General features: G+C 40.4%; 1 protein-coding gene across 2 annotated transcripts; it reads right to left on the minus strand.

Moving 5' to 3' along the window:
• Positions 1–381: 381 nt before the first annotated feature.
• Positions 382–16,806, minus strand: LOC119727701 (rab proteins geranylgeranyltransferase component A 2-like). 2 transcript variants are annotated; one of them, XR_005271000.1, is made up of 19 exons: positions 16,696–16,806; positions 16,099–16,165; positions 15,771–15,852; positions 15,315–15,469; positions 14,282–14,858; positions 13,964–14,080; positions 13,305–13,425; positions 12,920–13,035; positions 12,538–12,644; positions 12,311–12,385; positions 11,975–12,019; positions 11,720–11,776; positions 11,519–11,579; positions 10,925–11,021; positions 10,631–10,720; positions 10,064–10,233; positions 9,374–9,490; positions 7,140–9,227; positions 382–6,746 (listed from the first exon to the last, which is right to left on the minus strand). XR_005271000.1 is itself a non-coding variant. In XM_038199717.1 (18 exons), the coding sequence occupies exons 1-18, from the start codon at positions 16,745–16,747 to the stop codon at positions 9,036–9,038; spliced, it is 2,298 nt and encodes a 765-aa protein (XP_038055645.1). In that variant the 5' UTR covers positions 16,748–16,806; the 3' UTR covers positions 382–9,035. The 2 variants fall into 2 exon arrangements, 1 of the variants encoding a protein (XP_038055645.1); XM_038199717.1 differs by having other exon boundaries at positions 382–9,227.
• Positions 16,807–16,921: the final 115 nt, after the last annotated feature.

Genomic DNA, 16,921 nt, shown 5'->3' on the forward strand with positions numbered 1-16,921 from the left:
AAAAGTACACTCACAATTTACATACACATACAAATATTCAAAGTACGTCTTCAATGTGTTATGAACAGTTTTCATTGGGTTGATATCGAGGCAGCATTAATATGTTTACGTCACTTTGCGACTACAGTACAGCGGCGGCTTGTCATGTACAAACATACAACGTGTCACAGACTCCCACCTTGTGGTTCTGGAAGTGGAACGTACAAACTACTGCCCCGGAACCAGACTAACCCTTTCACCGTCGATCGTTAGCATTTGGGATCGTACGGGTACAATAAATATATGCATCGCAAAACTTGACTTATGAATGAACTCCCTCGCAACAATATGTCAATTGAGGGCGCACTGATGATAAAAAAAACTCAAACTAGTCAGTGACTGTTTAAATTTACATGTTAATATTTATTTATTTTTAAAACGGTTAACACCAAGTGAGTTAAACAACTGGCAATAAAAAAAATCACTTATTCAAATGAAGAGATGTCTTGTTTTCCTAACCACAGTTCCGGGCAAAAGCCATGGGACCTACACATTTAAAAAAAAATTAAACAGTGTTTAAATCTTCTGATGGTGATAGAATATTGTGGTGTTAAGGTTGCTTATTTTCACAATAAAATCAGCCCTTGTGTCTTGAGGTCTTCCCTAGGCTGCTTAACGTCCCCTGCAATTCTGGAAAATGTGGATAAATTACCCGCCTGGGTTGTCAGTTTGTCAAGGTTATGTGAGTGCGACACAAAGCATAAGCATGTTATATTCTTTTCAAAACTCCTGCCACGAGTTGTTTACCCAAATGCTTGGAAAGAAAGTACCATTGAGCGGACGCAGCAGCCATGCATAACAGGCACAGAAGTGGCTTGTCTTCCAAAGCAGTTTGACGGAGCTGTTCTCTACTCGTCCCAAATGTGCAGGGCCAAGTAGAAAGAAATTTTCTCGCCCTTATGCTGGGACAATGGTACAATTGATACATGTACAGTCATGCAAGATCCAATCATGTGGCCATACCCGACATCATCTGCCATATTAATGTCAGGAGTCTGCATCGATAAATGTTGGCATGATTTCCTATGCCACATTTTTCATCCATCAACAAAGATTAGCCGACGGATTTTGCTTTTAAGATTACTGCAGTAACGTTAATGATTATTTCTACTTGATCTTCTACTGGCTCTGCTCCGATTTAAAGAGCATTCTATTTCTATATTTCATGATTATTATTTTTTTGTTCAGGTCAGATCCTGTTAAGTAACTTTTTTTGTTTTTATGTTAACCCATTTTCCAAATTCCTACAACCTGCTATTGTTCATATTTGGAACGAAGACCAGGATTCCCTGCTACGTATCAGTACCACCGTAGCACCCAATAAAGGTGTTTTTCCTGGCATGGACAAGTCAGCAGAATACTTAAACAGGAAATTTCCAAAGAAGGCATACCGGGTACTGAAGTTAAAAAGACAGTGATTCAAAATATATCAACTGTGCTTCAATGCCAAAATACATGTCTTCAATAAGGAATTTCGATGGAAACATGTTACTTCATTTTATTGCATACACAATAAAATGCATTATTCTCAGTAACCACACAGATGGGCTACAGCCCAAAGGCCTGGTGCCCTTGATTTGCATAGGCTCCAGGAACTTGCATTCCGATCTGCTGACCAACAGACAGCATCTGCTGACCAATGGACAGCACAGGCGCATATAGCTGAGATTCCTGGTACAGGAATTTGGGCGGCAAACCTTCACTTTGGTTCAGCTGACCACAGAGTCAACATTGTTTTTTCAGTTTGCTCTTATAACGCGGTTCCTTGTGGATTATACATGCACTTCGGAAACACTCGTGGGAATTAAATTCGGAACCGCTACTTGCTTTGGGAAAAGTTTTCTTCGCCACCTGTGTGTACTTTTCGCGGCAGTTTTGATCATTTCGGCTTGAGCTTGAAAGTGGAGTACATGCGACCAGGGCCCGCGCATAGGCAAGATGCCACGGCCAAAACAACAGGTGCATCGCCCGGCCCGTCTTGACTCAACGCACACCACCAGCGGAGGAATTCAGCGGGGCCGGGGAGGTCGGTCTGCTCGGGGTAGGAAATCCCGGATGGCAACAAGAGCCACTCGAGGTCGGCCTGCCGTGGCCAGTGTTAATGTTCAGCCTGCCCATCCAGAGGTTGTACAATCCGTCGGCGGTCCAGCGGTAACATCGACATCGGGCAGGTCTCAACTCGCAACACAGGCCGGGGTTTGGCCGGCGCTTCAACAGCCAGCAGGTCACCAGGAGTTCGGCCATCACGGGAGCCCCATGGGTCAGTTTCACACGGGAGACAGATTCATTCAACAAGAGAACGCTCTCCTGGCCGGGTATGGAGGACATGACTATCCATGATGATCAAATCAGGGCGTCAAGTGGTCAAGAGTAATTAAGACTTGTTACCCTGCATGTGAGGCACGCCTCAACAATGACAATGCATGGATACCAGTGAAGACAAGAAGGTTAACAGACGAGATACTGCCTATATTTACTGGCACAGGCTGTCTGCAACGCTCTTTAAGACTGTCGTTGGAAGTCTCAAACATTAACCCACAAATTTCACTAACAAATGGTTTCTCAAAGTGTGAAGAAATAGAATAGCCCTTGCCTCTTTCAAACTGACACTGACAAGCAACTGAACTGAGGACAGATGGGTTAACCAATTCTGGGCGTCAAGTAGCTTGTTACCTTGCATAGGAGGCACGCCTAAACAATGACAACGCATGGATACCCACACGTTTAAGATGGTGCAAAGAGGAATATTGCCTAAATTCATAGGCACAGGCTGCCTTTTCCAAGAGGTGAACTCTTTGAGACAAGTTACACATCTTGGTGTGCATGAAGCTTTCACTGAGGCTGAATTTGAGGTTTAGTATGAGAAAAAGTGCTTCAACTGTGACAATCTCTGTTGAACAAGTGCTGTTGAGCAGGTAGCTATAAAGGAAAGCCTATTCAATGTGTTAAGAATAAGAAGGGCAAAAAATGTATTTTCCATATTCATGTAGGAAAAGACGGCACAATTTTCAAATTCACCTTGCACGGCAAAAAATGAAAACCTACACAATCTGAACTTTGACGTCCAATTACGATACCCAAACATCTTCGAGAAGCTGGACTTGAATTCTGTGACAGAAAATGACATATTCAAAACAGTACAGGAAATGCTCATGTAAACTTTCTGGGCTTTTCTGCATGGATGCTCTTCAAATGTCCTTGATGTTTCAAAGATATTCTCAAACATTTTACCACAAATTTTAAATGGTTTCTCAAGGTGTGCAGCAAAAAGAATTGTTCTTGTCTCTTTCTGACTGGCAGGCATATAAAAAAGCTAAACTGTATTCGAAGGCTCTAATCCAGAGGTTGATGCTGCCACAAACACCTGGACAACTTGATGAGGTTGACCAACTCGTAACAAAGCGACCTTCATATAACTTATCTGCTGGATACTTTTTCAAGTTTGTCCTTGAAGTTTCAAATATATTCTCTCAAACATTTACCCACAAATTTCACAAACAAATGGTTTCTCAAGGTGTGAAGAAAAGGAATTGTTGTTGTCTATTTCTGACTGACAATATAAGGCAGCTGAACTAATTTCAAAGCCACCTGACATGGAGGACTGAACTATTCATGAAGATACAATCAGGGTTGCAAGTGGTCAAGAGGGTTTAAGACCTGTCACCCTGCAAAGGAGGGACGCCTGAACAATGACAATGCATGGATACTCACGCGGTAAGAAGGTTCACAGAGAAGATGTTGCCTTATTCATGGGCACAGGCTGCTTGACGACAAGTCACACTTCTTTCCGGACACGAAGCAAGTAAGGAAACGGACTCACAGGTTCATGTTCTATTATTTTCTCTTCCAAAGGAATTTGTACTTCAAGACTGTCTATGAAGTCTCAATATTTTTTTCTCAAATGTTAACCACAAGTGTCACAAGCAAATGGTATCTCAATTTGTGAAAGACACAGAATTGCTATTACATTTTCCTGAGTGGCAGGTATTGGCAGCTAAACTGGAATCAAGGATTTCAATACAGAGGAATATGCTGCGGCAAATAACTGGACAAGGATAGGGAGAAATAACTCATTGCAAAGGTGGACTTGAATTGGCATCTGTCTGTATATTTTCAAACTTTTATCCAGTGTATCCACAAATGTCACAAGCGTACGGTTTCTCAATGTGTGAAGAAATGAAAAGCCCTTGCCTCTTCTAACTGGCAGGCATAGAATCAGTTGAATCCATAGGTTTATGCTGCAGTAAATACCCAGACAAGGGATGAGGCTAACCAATTCATTGCAAAGGTGGACTTGAATTGGAGACTGTCATACAACTTATCTACCCCCAAATACCTGCAGAAACTGTGAGAGAAGAGGAGGAGCTTAGTCTCCTAGAAACTGAACTTGAATTGGAGTCTGTCATTCAACTTATCTACCCCCAAATACCTGCAGAAACTGTGAGAGAAGAGGAGGAGCTTTGTCTCCTAGAAACTGAACTTGAATTGGAGTCTGTCATACAACTTATCTACCGCCAAATACCTGCAGAAACTGTGAAAGAAGAGGAGGAGCTTAGTCTCCTAGAAACTGGACTTGAATAGGAGGTTGTCACACAACTTATCTACCCGCCAAATACCTGCAGAAACTGTGAGCGAAGAGGAGGAGCTTAGTCTCCTAGAAACTGAACTTGAATTGGAGTCTGTCATACAACTTATCTACCGCCAAATACCTGCAGAAACTGTGAAAGAAGAGGAGGAGCTTAGTCTCCTAGAAACTGAACTTGAATTGGAGTCTGTCATACAACTTATCTACCCCCAAATACCTGCAGAAACTGTGAAAGAAGAGGAGGAGCTTAGTCTCCTAGAAACTGAACTTGAATTGGAGTCTGTCATACAACTTATCTACCCCCAAATACCTGCAGAAACTGTGAAAGAAGAGGAGGAGCTTAGTCTCCTAGAAACTGGACTTGAATTGGAGTCTGTTTATACAACTTATCTACCCCCAAATACCTGCAGAAACTGTGAGCAAAGAGGAGGAGCTTAGTCTCCTAGAAACTGAACTTGAATTGGAGTCTGTCATACAACTTATCTACCCCCAAATACCTGCAGAAACTGTGAGCGAAGAGGAGGAGCTTAGTCTCCTAGAAACTGGACTTGAATTGGAGTCTGTCATTCAACTTATCTACCGCCAAATACCTGCAGAAACTGTGAGTGAAGAGGAGGAGCTTAGTCTCCTAGAAACTGGACTTGAATTGGAGATTGTCATACGACTTATCTACCCCCAAATACCTGCAGAAACAGTGTTTGGGCCTAGAGCCACTAGGCATGGATGACAGGACTATCCATGACGATTGAATCATGGCGTCAAGAAGTCAAGAGCATTTCAGACATCTGGGAATACCTTGCATAGAAGGCAGGCCTGAACAATGGCAATGCATGGAGACCCATGCGGTTAAGAAGGTTTAAAGACCAGATATTGCCTTTGTGCTCTTTTAAGACTGTGTTGAGGTGTCAAATAGTTTTATTCTGGAAGTTGTGCCCACAAATCTCACAAGCAAATGGTTTCTCAAATTGTGAAGAAAAAGAACTTTTATTTTGCCAAATTACAGCTGCTCAAACTGTAAAGACTGAAAGAACTACAAGTGCTCAGCCTATGAATCTGTTTCTCAGGTCCCTGTACCATGTAGGGATAGCTGCCAATATAAATCTATGTAGTATTAAACAAAAGGGGAAATTCAGAAGAATACAAAAAGATTTTGCCAAAAGAAGGCATGATGAAGTTCAAAGAGTCGTACGAAGGTTTAAAAGACAGCGATTCAAAATATATATATTAACTCTGCTTCAATGAGGAAAGCACATTCCAAGAATGAATTATTATGAAAAGATTTTACAAGCAAGAGAGTTTGAGCCCAGAACCACTAGGCATGGAGGACAGGACAATCCATGATGATCAAATCAGGACGTCAAGTGGTCAAGAGGGTTTAAGGCTTGTTACCCAGCCAGTGAGGCACGCCTCAACGATGACAATGCATGGATACCCACGCGGTTAATTTACAGATGAGATACTGTCATTGAAGTCTCAAATATAAATATTCTCAAACGTTTAACCAGAAATTTCACAAACAAATGGTTTCTCAAGGTGTGAAGAAATAGAATTGCTCTTGCCTGACACTGTAACCAATTCCATTGCAACCCTGGACAAGAATTGAAGGCTATCATGCAGTATCTCCTGCCAAATATTTGCAGACACTATGAAAAAAAGGAGCTGAGTCTCCTAAAGTCTCCAGAGTCTCCTTGAATTGTAGACTGTGATGCAGCAATTTATGCATCTTTAAAATATCTTTCAACAAACGTAAAAAGCAGATGAGGAGATACAGACACCTGTAGAGGAAAGACTTGAATTGAAGATTTTGATGCAGCAATTTGTACATCTTTGAAAAATCTTTTGAGAAACTTAAAACAGCGGACAAGGAGATGCAAACACCCGAAGGAGCTGGACTTGAATTGAAGATAGTGATGCAGCAATTTGTGCATCTTTGAAAAACCTTTCAAGAAACTTAAAAAGCGATCGAGGAGAAGCAAACACCACTGGAGACTGGACTTGATTTGAAGATTGTGAAACAGCAATTTGTGCATCTTTGAAAAACCTTTCAAGGAACTTAAAAAGCAAACGAGGAGAAGCAAACACCCATGGAGGCTGGACTTGAATTTATGCATCTTTGAAAAACCTTTCAAGGAAACGAGGAGATAGAGACACATGAAGAAGCTGGACTTGAATTGAAGATTGTGATGCAGCAATTTGTGCATCTTTGCAAAACCATTCAAGGAACTTAAAAAGCAAACAAGGAGATACAGACACACGAAGAAGCTGGACATGAATTGAAGATTGTGATGCAGCAATTTATGCATTTTTGAGAAACCATTCAAGAAACTTAAAACGCAAACGAGGAGATACAGACAACCGTAGAAGCTGGACTTGAATTGAAGATTGTCATACAGCAACTTATGCCTCTTTGAAAACCTTTCAAGAAACTTAAAATGCGTATGAGGAGATGCAAACGCACGAAGAAACTGGACTTGAATGAAAGATTGTGTTGCAGCAATATATGCATCTTTGAAACCTTTCAAGGAACTTAAAAAGCAAATGAGGAGATGGAGACAAACGAAGAGGCTGGACTTGAATTGAAGATTGTGATGCAGCAATTTGTGCATCTTTGGAAACCTTTCAAGAAACTTAAAATGTGTATGAGGAGAAGCAAACGCACGAAGAAACTGGACATGAATTGAAGATTGTGATGCAGCAATTCATGCATCTTTGAAAACCTTTCAAGAAACTTAAAAGCGAACGAGAAAGGGGTAGGGCTATAAAACAGTTATAGTACCTACAGAAGCTGAACCCGAGTTCAGCATATGTGTATTGAATTGAAACAAGCTTGAGTTTCATACATTCAAATCCCAAAGCAAACTGTATGTTCCACCCCAAAAAAGACAACAAGATTTTAAGATCAGACTTTGATTTCTAATCAATCATTTCTAATCAGACACTTCAAGCTGGGCAGCTGGATCTTCAAATTCCAGCCCCTAAGATATCAGAAATATCTGATCGGGGAAGTCATGGCATTTGCTGTAAGACTGAGGCCAAGAATCGCGCGTGTTTAAGGGTCAAGAAATGCCGTCGCTTTGTTTGAAGAGTTTATGCATTGTCAAGTATCAGACAACTTCACAGTGAAACTAGGAATACGTTTTAGACGTCCAAAAAATCTGTCTTCGCAGTTTACATTTCATGTTTGAAGTCTGTTGCATGCCTTCAGTGTTGCACTCAACATTAAATCATCTTTTCTGGAATATCATTTATTCTTGAAATCTGCCGGTGTTTTCTTTCAGCATAATTGGAAACTGTGGTTAGGAAAACAATACAGCATAAAACAAGACACCAACCAAGCCCTTTTCAGCATATTGTAAACAAATTAAACTTAATGAGAAAAATAGACATACACAACACAAACAAGACTAATATCTCAATGTACATGGGGTAAACGTATGCCCAATGCTAAACAAGTACATAAGAGTCGACAATAATTTCAGTTAAATAAATACAAATGTACCAAATTGATGCTTAAAGTTCGCAAATGGACTTGAATCAGGGCCCAATTTTATGGCTCTTACCGTTAGCAACAAATCCCTGCTTCACTGTAGCAGAAAATTCCGTGCTTAAGGCAAGCGTATTTCACGGGTTAGCCAGGAATTTTGACTTCTGCGCATGCCTACATCCCGTAACTAAAGGATTCGGTGCTTACAGGGTTAGCACAGAATCGTTCTGCAATCACAGTTAGCACAAAATGGCGATCATAAGCACAGAACTGTGTGGTCTGCAGAGCCATAAAAATGGGCCCTGGTCTGTAAACAAAAAAAAATTCTAATAACTAAGCCAAAATTCCTCAAAAATGCCAAAGAAATGATTACTTTCTCAAATTTATTTGTACCCCAAAAATATGGGACAGCAACTATATTTCACTTCTTTTCATCTGAGCTGATTCCAATATTGCACTTCTTTCTCTAGATTCTGTCACACAATTCTTTATAACTTGTCAAAAATTACATCCAAAAATGTGGGGTTTTTTTGAAGAGGAGCTTGATGATAGCAATTATCAAGGCTTTGTTTTACATTCAGCACATCAACATTTGAGTGTAGCAAAGCCATTCCTAACAGGAGACTTTACACAAGAAAAAATTACTATGAATTCCTGATATAAAAAAAAATGGTTTTGAAAGTTTAACTTATTAAGTTTATTATTAATTTATCTGAACATTACAAAAAAAATTATCTTTGGTCATAACATAACTGCAACATTCAATGCTTTGCAAATGCGTGTAACAATGCCCATCCAAGAGACCCACTCAGAAAACCTATCAAGATCAGACAAAGGCAAATAAATTTCATATATTGAATACTTTTTTACATAATTTTGCAGAAATAATCAAGGCAAGCCAACCTATGCATTTAGTGGTCTACCTTGTTACATTCCTGAACTGGCATTGTCTTCAGATTGTTCCTGATCTGTCTTAGATGCGTTCCCTTCAGCATCTGCGACTCCCGCCTCCTTGCTTGCTCCATCTGTCTCCAGGGAGGTCTTGGATGCTGCTTGGTCCATCCCTTCCCCTTCTTGCTTCTCAGGCTCTTCGGAAGTTGAGCTCGCCTCAAATCCGACCTGCCGAGAGAATGTCATTTTCGACAGAGCTAGAGTTTTAGGAATGAAAACTACCAGACCACAGGGATAGTAGCTCAAGTAAAATCAACTACAAGATTAGAATGCATTTCCTATCAAAATTATAAGTTCAGGGAAACAAGACTTACCTCTTTGTGTTCTCCTGGGTTGTCCTTGGACTGATCTTCAAAGATGATGTCTTCAGGCTCTGGGGCAGCCGGCAGGAAATCCTCCCCGGGACACAGTCTCTCAAACAGCCTCTTGGCCTGAAGATGCAGGACAAGACAGATGGGAAAAAAAGGCTCACAATATCTCTCTGAATTTAAGGGAATTGATTACTGTGCCAATACCTCACTTGTGAACCTGCAACCATCTGACTGCAAGTCCAGCACTTCTAGTGCTAATATCTCACTTATCTGGATGTGAACTTCTAACCATCCTGTTGCAAGTAAGCCACGGCCAATATCTCATATATCCGAATGTGAACCTCTAACTGTCTTGTTGCAAGTAGTAAACTTTCACTGCTGATATCTCACTTATCCGGATGTGCACCTCAAACTTTAATCTTGATGCAAGTAAAAATATTCCACTGGTAATAACTCTGTTGTTACGATGTGCACTTGCATCAGTCAGATTTTCTAATATCTCACTTCTCTGGATGAGAGCCCGTAACCATCCAATTGCAAGTCCAGCACTTCTACTGCTAATATCTCACTTATCTGGATGTGAACCTGCAAGCATCAGATTAAAAGTCCTGCACTCCCAAGTCTAAAATTTATAGGAACTCAGGAAGCACTTGTCTTTCCCACTGAAAAATTACAAATTCCCTCAATCCCCACCTGTGTGACAGCGTGTTCGAATCCCACTGAGGTTCCTGGCCCAGCAGTCACCAGAACGTTACTGGGCAGGCCAGCAGCAAGGGCTGTGTCCTCACACACCGACGAGTCTACTTGGCTGAAAAACAGGGACCATAGGACTTTCGGTTTTGTGCTAACTTGGTCAGCCTCCTCTGTGGAAACAAAAAAATTACAGAATTTTTAATTATTTTGTTTAAGATGTTCGCATATTAGCCTCTGCTCAAGTTGCTAATTTAGGACATGCAGAACAGTAAGTGACCATTGCTGAAGACGCATGAAGTAAAAGTGCGCCGCGTATTCTGTTCCACGTGCACAGCTTAGGTGTGTGAAGACATCAGCGTGCGAACCAGAGTAAACCAGAACAATAACAGCTCACGTCACATTTCGGTACCCTATTGCAAATGGTTGCACTGCTAATTCGATAAGGATGATTTGGTTAGTCAAATTTTACACAGAAGTTTTGACGCGGCCCGTTATTTCATGAGTTGATTGTGATATCTGTGTTTTTTGGGGATCACTTTTTTCTTAGATCAAAACAGGAAAGCTTACCTGTGTCCAAAGGTTGGAACAAATCGTCCAATGCGTTTTGTAGATCTGCTCTTGCCTGTCCTGTCCCAGCACACGTCAGATGAACAACAACTAGAGCAAAATAAAATGCCACAAAATGTACACATTTATGTATTGAAAAGGTTCCAGGCAGAAAGGGCAAAAGATACGCTAAGGCTTTCATGGCCACTTCTAGTTAGCAACGTTCCAAAAAAACATTTGAAGAATCTTGTAAAAAGTTTGTTTGTGAGCTGATGGTTGATGCATTTAGTGGTGACAATCACGCAAAAAACTCACACATGTCTCTGGGGCAGGCACATGATCCGGCTCCCAGCTCCAATACTCTGATCGGGTTATTCTGGCCGGGTGGAGGCGGTACAGTCAACAGCGTTATCTAGGAAAAGAGAAAACAAAAACAAGATGAAGCAAGACTAGCAAAGTTTGTCCCCAAATCCACAAAATTCTATTCAATTGATTTAGAATGGCTATTCAATGGAAGTCTTTTCATGCACCTGTTTACACAATAGGTTGGATTTATCGATTCATTGGCATTAAGAGGTAATCCTATATGATAGCACTGCCCGACTCACAATTAACAGTAATTCATTGAGTCAGTGAGACACAAAGAGAACATCAGAGCAACCCTCTTTGACATCAGCACACAAAAAAATCTTGCGTCAACCACTGTCTAGGCTTCCAGCACTTGATTAAACAAAACAAAACAAAATCCCTGACTTTTCCCTGACTGGAAAAATTGAAACTTATTTTCAAGGTTTTTCCCTGATTTCCAGATTAACTGGGAACCTTGGTTGTATACTCATTGCTTGCAAGCTACAGTAGCTAACGAATTTCAAGACATCATGGTTGCCATCACCAAATGAAGATAAATACCTCTTCATTATCTGTTGGCTTCAGAGACCTGTCTGTTAGAAGGATACCTCGGGAAACAGTCCTGAGAAATGAACAGGAAAAAAAAAGTTGGAATTTTGGGTAAAGGCCAAAATATTTACTATCACAAATCTCAGATTCTGAAGCAAGTACATGTGTTTAGGTTGCACTGACAATGATATCATGAAAACATTTCAAACTTACCCTAGTGTTGTGTTTGCAGCTTGTTGGGGAGCATAGCTAGTCTCCATTATCAAGTTGCTGGTGACATGAAAATAAATGAAAATCTGTTTTTCTACAATTTTGAGGATTAACCTCAAATTCTCCAGTAATTATTCATATGATCCATCACGATTCATGATTCATCACGAAATGATCTATTTTGAATGACAAATATCCATATCTATTACCTCTAAAATTTTATCTGTAAAATGCTATAAAATCATTTCATAGACTCACTTGCATGTTAATCTTCTCCCATCGGAGTCTATGCCACCTTTGCACCTACAAAGAATCCAGAACATCGTAAAAATATATTTTATTGAATTTGCCAATTATTTCTGGATTAGCAAATTCCCTATTTCAGAAAAAAAAATGAAAGAGACAAAGGATACAAAAAGGCAAACAACACATTACACATACGTTTCACGCTAGAATGACAGTAATTGAATTAATCCATTTTACAATGTTTCTCAAATTTATGCCCTCTTCAAAACAGTCTAACAAACATCACTTGAGGAAAAAAATTAAAACAACTTGGGCAAACCATTTCAATAAAACCAGATCAGAACTTACACATTGTTTTCGTCCACAATGAGTTTCTTTAGGTTGGTTCTTAACATGTAGATACCCGCAAACACTGCACACATTCTGCAGTAAAAAAGTGAGAAAATAGAACCAGTCTCTTGAGATATTCACAAAAAGAACGAAACAAACCTTGCAACGGAAGAAATGACAAAGGAACAATTAATCCCATACCAAATGAGTTGCGATATGTTTTTCAATAATTTTTTTAAATGTACCTGCAAAAACACTGGGGTAGTTCCCCGCTGCCGTACAGCGTCCATAGAAAGGCTGTGTTGCCATAGCGACCAAGGGAACGGAGGAAGAACTGCATTGATTTGAGAGCCTGAAAAGCAGCCATTAAAAAAGAGACAAAAGTTGACTAAAGGTTGTTGAAGCTTTGTCAGTTTTGTGTTTCCAGAAAATTCCAAAGTTGGGAGAAGTTTGGTGATAAACCATGTGAAGTGACTAAATCCACAAGAGAAGTTTTTCTGAGAAGAACTAGAGCAATTGCAATTCATTTTAATGAAAATTGAATAAGGAATATTCAATGTTCACTGGGTAAAAGTAACAGCAGAAGTACAAAACAAACTGGTACTTAATTATAAAAAAAAATAGTACCTCTTCTGTTGGAGTTGATGCGGTTACCATAGCGATGGAGTGCATCACAAAGTGCTGCAGAGTTGGTGTCAGCTTCCTGGCCTTCAGAAACTCCTCAAAGGGTCTGTCCCGGAACTCTGAATTTGAAAAAAGAAATGAAAACCTTGCCACATTTCTGCTCCCCAAGGACATTTCTGCTTGGCTACATACAAGGCACATGGAATGCATGCACCAAAGGAATGTATACACCAAATAAACGCATGTATGCATACTAGTTAACGCTCACTGCACTGCGCTATTTATTTGTCATAAAAATTGAAACAGTGTCATTTTGACAAGATGAGAATTCTGTTTAAAAAAACCCATATCAAAAGAGTTTACAAGAGCCTATCGTGTAAGACCTCACCTTCAAAATCCTCTAATCTATCCTGGTAGTGAAGGCAGAACTCAATCAGACGCATCAGCATTCGTTTCTCCAACACGCTCACGTACTTGCTGCTGAACACATCCGATCTGGAACAGGGAACCTACATCGCAAAGAAAGAAAAGGGAAAAAAAAAACTATTACAAACAGAAAATTGATCAACATGCATGATAGCTCGGTGAAAATTATCAAACTAATGTAAATAATCATGATGCATATGCATATTAACAAAGTAAAAGAAAATTTATATATTATACCAGGGGTGAGCCCCAAATTCACTCCAAGAAATTCAAAGATACCAGCAAAGCCCCTGATAAGTGAATCCACCTCCAATCCCGTCTATCTTGAAGTCATTTGGAACCTTCATCTTCTAGTATTCTCCATGCGGATGGTATGTGAAATTGACATATCAAACTAACATGGCATGTCAAACCAACATGTCATCTCAAACTGACATTAGCATGTCAAACTGACATGTCAACTGACATTGGCATGTCAAAATGACTTGTCAGACTGACACAGCTATGTCAAACTGACATTATCACGTCAAAATGACATTATCATGTCAGACTGATATTACCATGTCAAAATTACTGGCAAAAACTGCACCGAGAGGACCCTCACCAAGAGTCCCGACTTACCAGCTCCAGTTTGTCCTTGATGACTGAGAGTATCCTGGTGACTGCCTTGAATTCTGCATATCTGCTGATTCTTGAAGACACCAACAGCTCAACCATGGAACCACGGCAAAACATCAGCTGCAAGCAAAAATTTAGAATCATCATTATGATCCCAAGTCTAGGTTCTATCATTATCAATTTTGATCATCCCAACGAAACACTTCCACTGTCATAAAGCAGTAGATCTTTATTGTTTGAGAGTAATTCAAAGCTTGAGTTATCCTTATATTTTGGCATGAGCTGTATTGCAAGGAATCGGAGAGTGTCAGACATGTGTACCTTCGGTGCCAAGTCAATGTTGAACTTTCTCCACAACTGGTTGATTTCTGCCCATGTCCAGTCTCGTCTCCCACGTTCAGTTCTACTTGAACTTTGACCTTCATCGACTGACCCCTGATTGCTTGCCCCTTGACCTTCAACTTCTTGTGCTGGAGACTCCTGCTCCTGTTCCCCAACAGATTCAGGTTCTTGCTCCGAGTGTTCATCTGAAGCTGGTTCACATGAGCTTTGGCCTTCTCCCTGTGAACTCTGACCCTCGACCTGTTCAGATGACGTCAGCCCGCCAGCTGCTCCATCAACAGTTTCTGATTGGTCGACTGAGATGGAGGGGGATGCGGCACTCGAGGACTCTCGGTCCTCATTGGCCGAGTTCTGGAGTGCCTCATTTTCTGGGTCTTCGCCCTCTGCTTGTGATTGGTCAGCTGCTGCATGGGTGTCATCAGTTGAGGCATCGGCCTCTGGTGCATTCTGGGAAGGGTCCTGCCCCTCTGCACCCAGTCGCTGTGGCTCTTCGTCTGAGGTTGACAAGCGAGGGGGTACTATCACCCTCTCAAGGCTGGGTAGCTCAACACCTTGTCTGGGTAACAAAATAAAGCACACAAATGTCATATAAAGATAAAAATTCACGACAGCAAATGGGACAAGTCCCTCTTTCATGAGCTTGTGAGGTCCTAAAAAGAACCAAGGTGAAACTCAACGTTGCGGACAGTATGCTCTGCCCGTCATCGGGAAATGAAAATAGGCAAACTTCTACAAGAGCTCTAATAAAAAAAATAACTAAATAACAAGACAGGCAAATCCATATTTTTTATAGTATTTTGAGGGTTTGTATATATTTGTTTCACAGGTTTTCAGTTGCCACACTATAAAACATTGCAATGATTTGGAAAGATGCAATAAATCAGAGACCTGATTATTTCTTAAATAGTACTTTGAAGGAAACAGGGGCATATCCCTATCAGAATAACAGAGGGGGCAGGCCACATTCCTGCAACTGCCCCTCTTCCCCTAATGTTTAGAGCATATCTCTTACCTCACATAGCATGTGACCTCTATCCCCCTCACTGTATTTGGATTTTGTGGAAGTTCTAGGAAGTGTTCTCCCTCCCCCAGCTGACTGGTGTCTGGGGCAACCTGATCCTCTGGCTCCTGTTCATCTAAAGAACTTGACCGTACTACATCAGATTCCTACAAAGGAGGGTATTTTATTTACGAATCACAGGTTTTGCAGGGCAATACAAAGGAAGGAAAAAGGATATTGCATTTTTTCCCCACAAATTTAGGGTTTTAGTAAGCAGGAACTAGTCATTGGCATGATTTTTTAGTTCATCAAAAAGTAGTAATAATTTATATACTGTAGGTAAATTTCTGCAAACTAAGGATAATTGGTTTTTAAGAAACATGGTAATTCAGAAACATTACAGGCATATTCATCACTGCTACAATGAAGCATTGAGCAGGAAAGGGGGATCGGATATAGCCTACAAACCTCTGGGTTTTTGTGTTTGTCTATCCATTCTTGAAGGCTCCGTAGATGGAAAGTTGCCCAGTCACCGCTATAGTAGTCATTTCTATAAGGAAGTAAAGGGGGGGGGGGCGGAATCTGAATTAGCTTTCAACAAAAACAGGAAATGCAATGATTATCAATTGCCAAATTTATTTATGCAAGTGATTTGCAGCTGTCTGTTTGTTTGTCTGTTTGTTTGTTTGTTTTTGGTTTGTTTTTCAGCTGAAGAGGCCTAAATGCGGCTTAATGAACACGACATTAATGTGTTTTGTATTGTTATATTTTCAATGCAATTCCATTTTTAATGTACCTATCGAGATGAAGAACCCTGTGTCCAATTCTTGCTAGTGCAGCTGCCAATATGCTCTCCTGTAATCCTGTCAAACAAAAGAAAGACCCCAATTTTTACAATTATCAGTTGTGGAATGAAATTCAGTTCATGACAGGGTAAAGAAAGCCAATACGTTAACAAAAGCAAAGCATAAAAAAAAAACAATTGTTCATTTATTCTACTTTTTTTTTTACCCGATTTTCAATTTTAAACCATGATCATCCTCTTGTCTAACGCGACATTGGTCACCAAACTTTCATAAGTAAACTAGCAAAGGTATGGGTTCATCCACTCGATCAAAAGCTCCAAAGAGGAAACAAAAGCAAGAAAGGTACCTCCCCAATTTTGCAATAATGTCATTGCCAAAAAAAACAAATGGATCAGTCTATAAATGTGATACCGCCCTCATTTGTTGAACTGAATGTTCTATACTCTATAAAGTATAATGCAAGACAGCCGCAGCTCGACACGGCGCAGGCATCCAATCATCATTTAAGAAATCATGAGCTTCTTTTCCTTCGAAACTGTAACACAAACATCAGTTACAATTCATCGACAAGCTGATGATTTTTTTACCTGTTCCGAGCACGATTTCGTCATATTCTGTCGGGAGATCGGGAGCAGCCATTTCCGGAAGAAAACAAAATCACGCCCACAATGGAAGTCTGGTTACCTATTGACCACTCGTCCTATAAAGTGTTTTACACATTGCTGGAACCTGACTGCTACTTCCCTTGATCACAAAAAATCAACAGAGGGCGGTATCACAGTAATGTGGAGCTGGTTCTCGGCACGAGTTTGA

Source organism: Patiria miniata, unplaced genomic scaffold (genome assembly GCF_015706575.1).
Source record: "Patiria miniata isolate m_02_andy unplaced genomic scaffold, ASM1570657v1 HiC_scaffold_20, whole genome shotgun sequence".
In the NCBI taxonomy this organism is placed as follows: Eukaryota; Metazoa; Echinodermata; class Asteroidea; order Valvatida; family Asterinidae; genus Patiria; species Patiria miniata.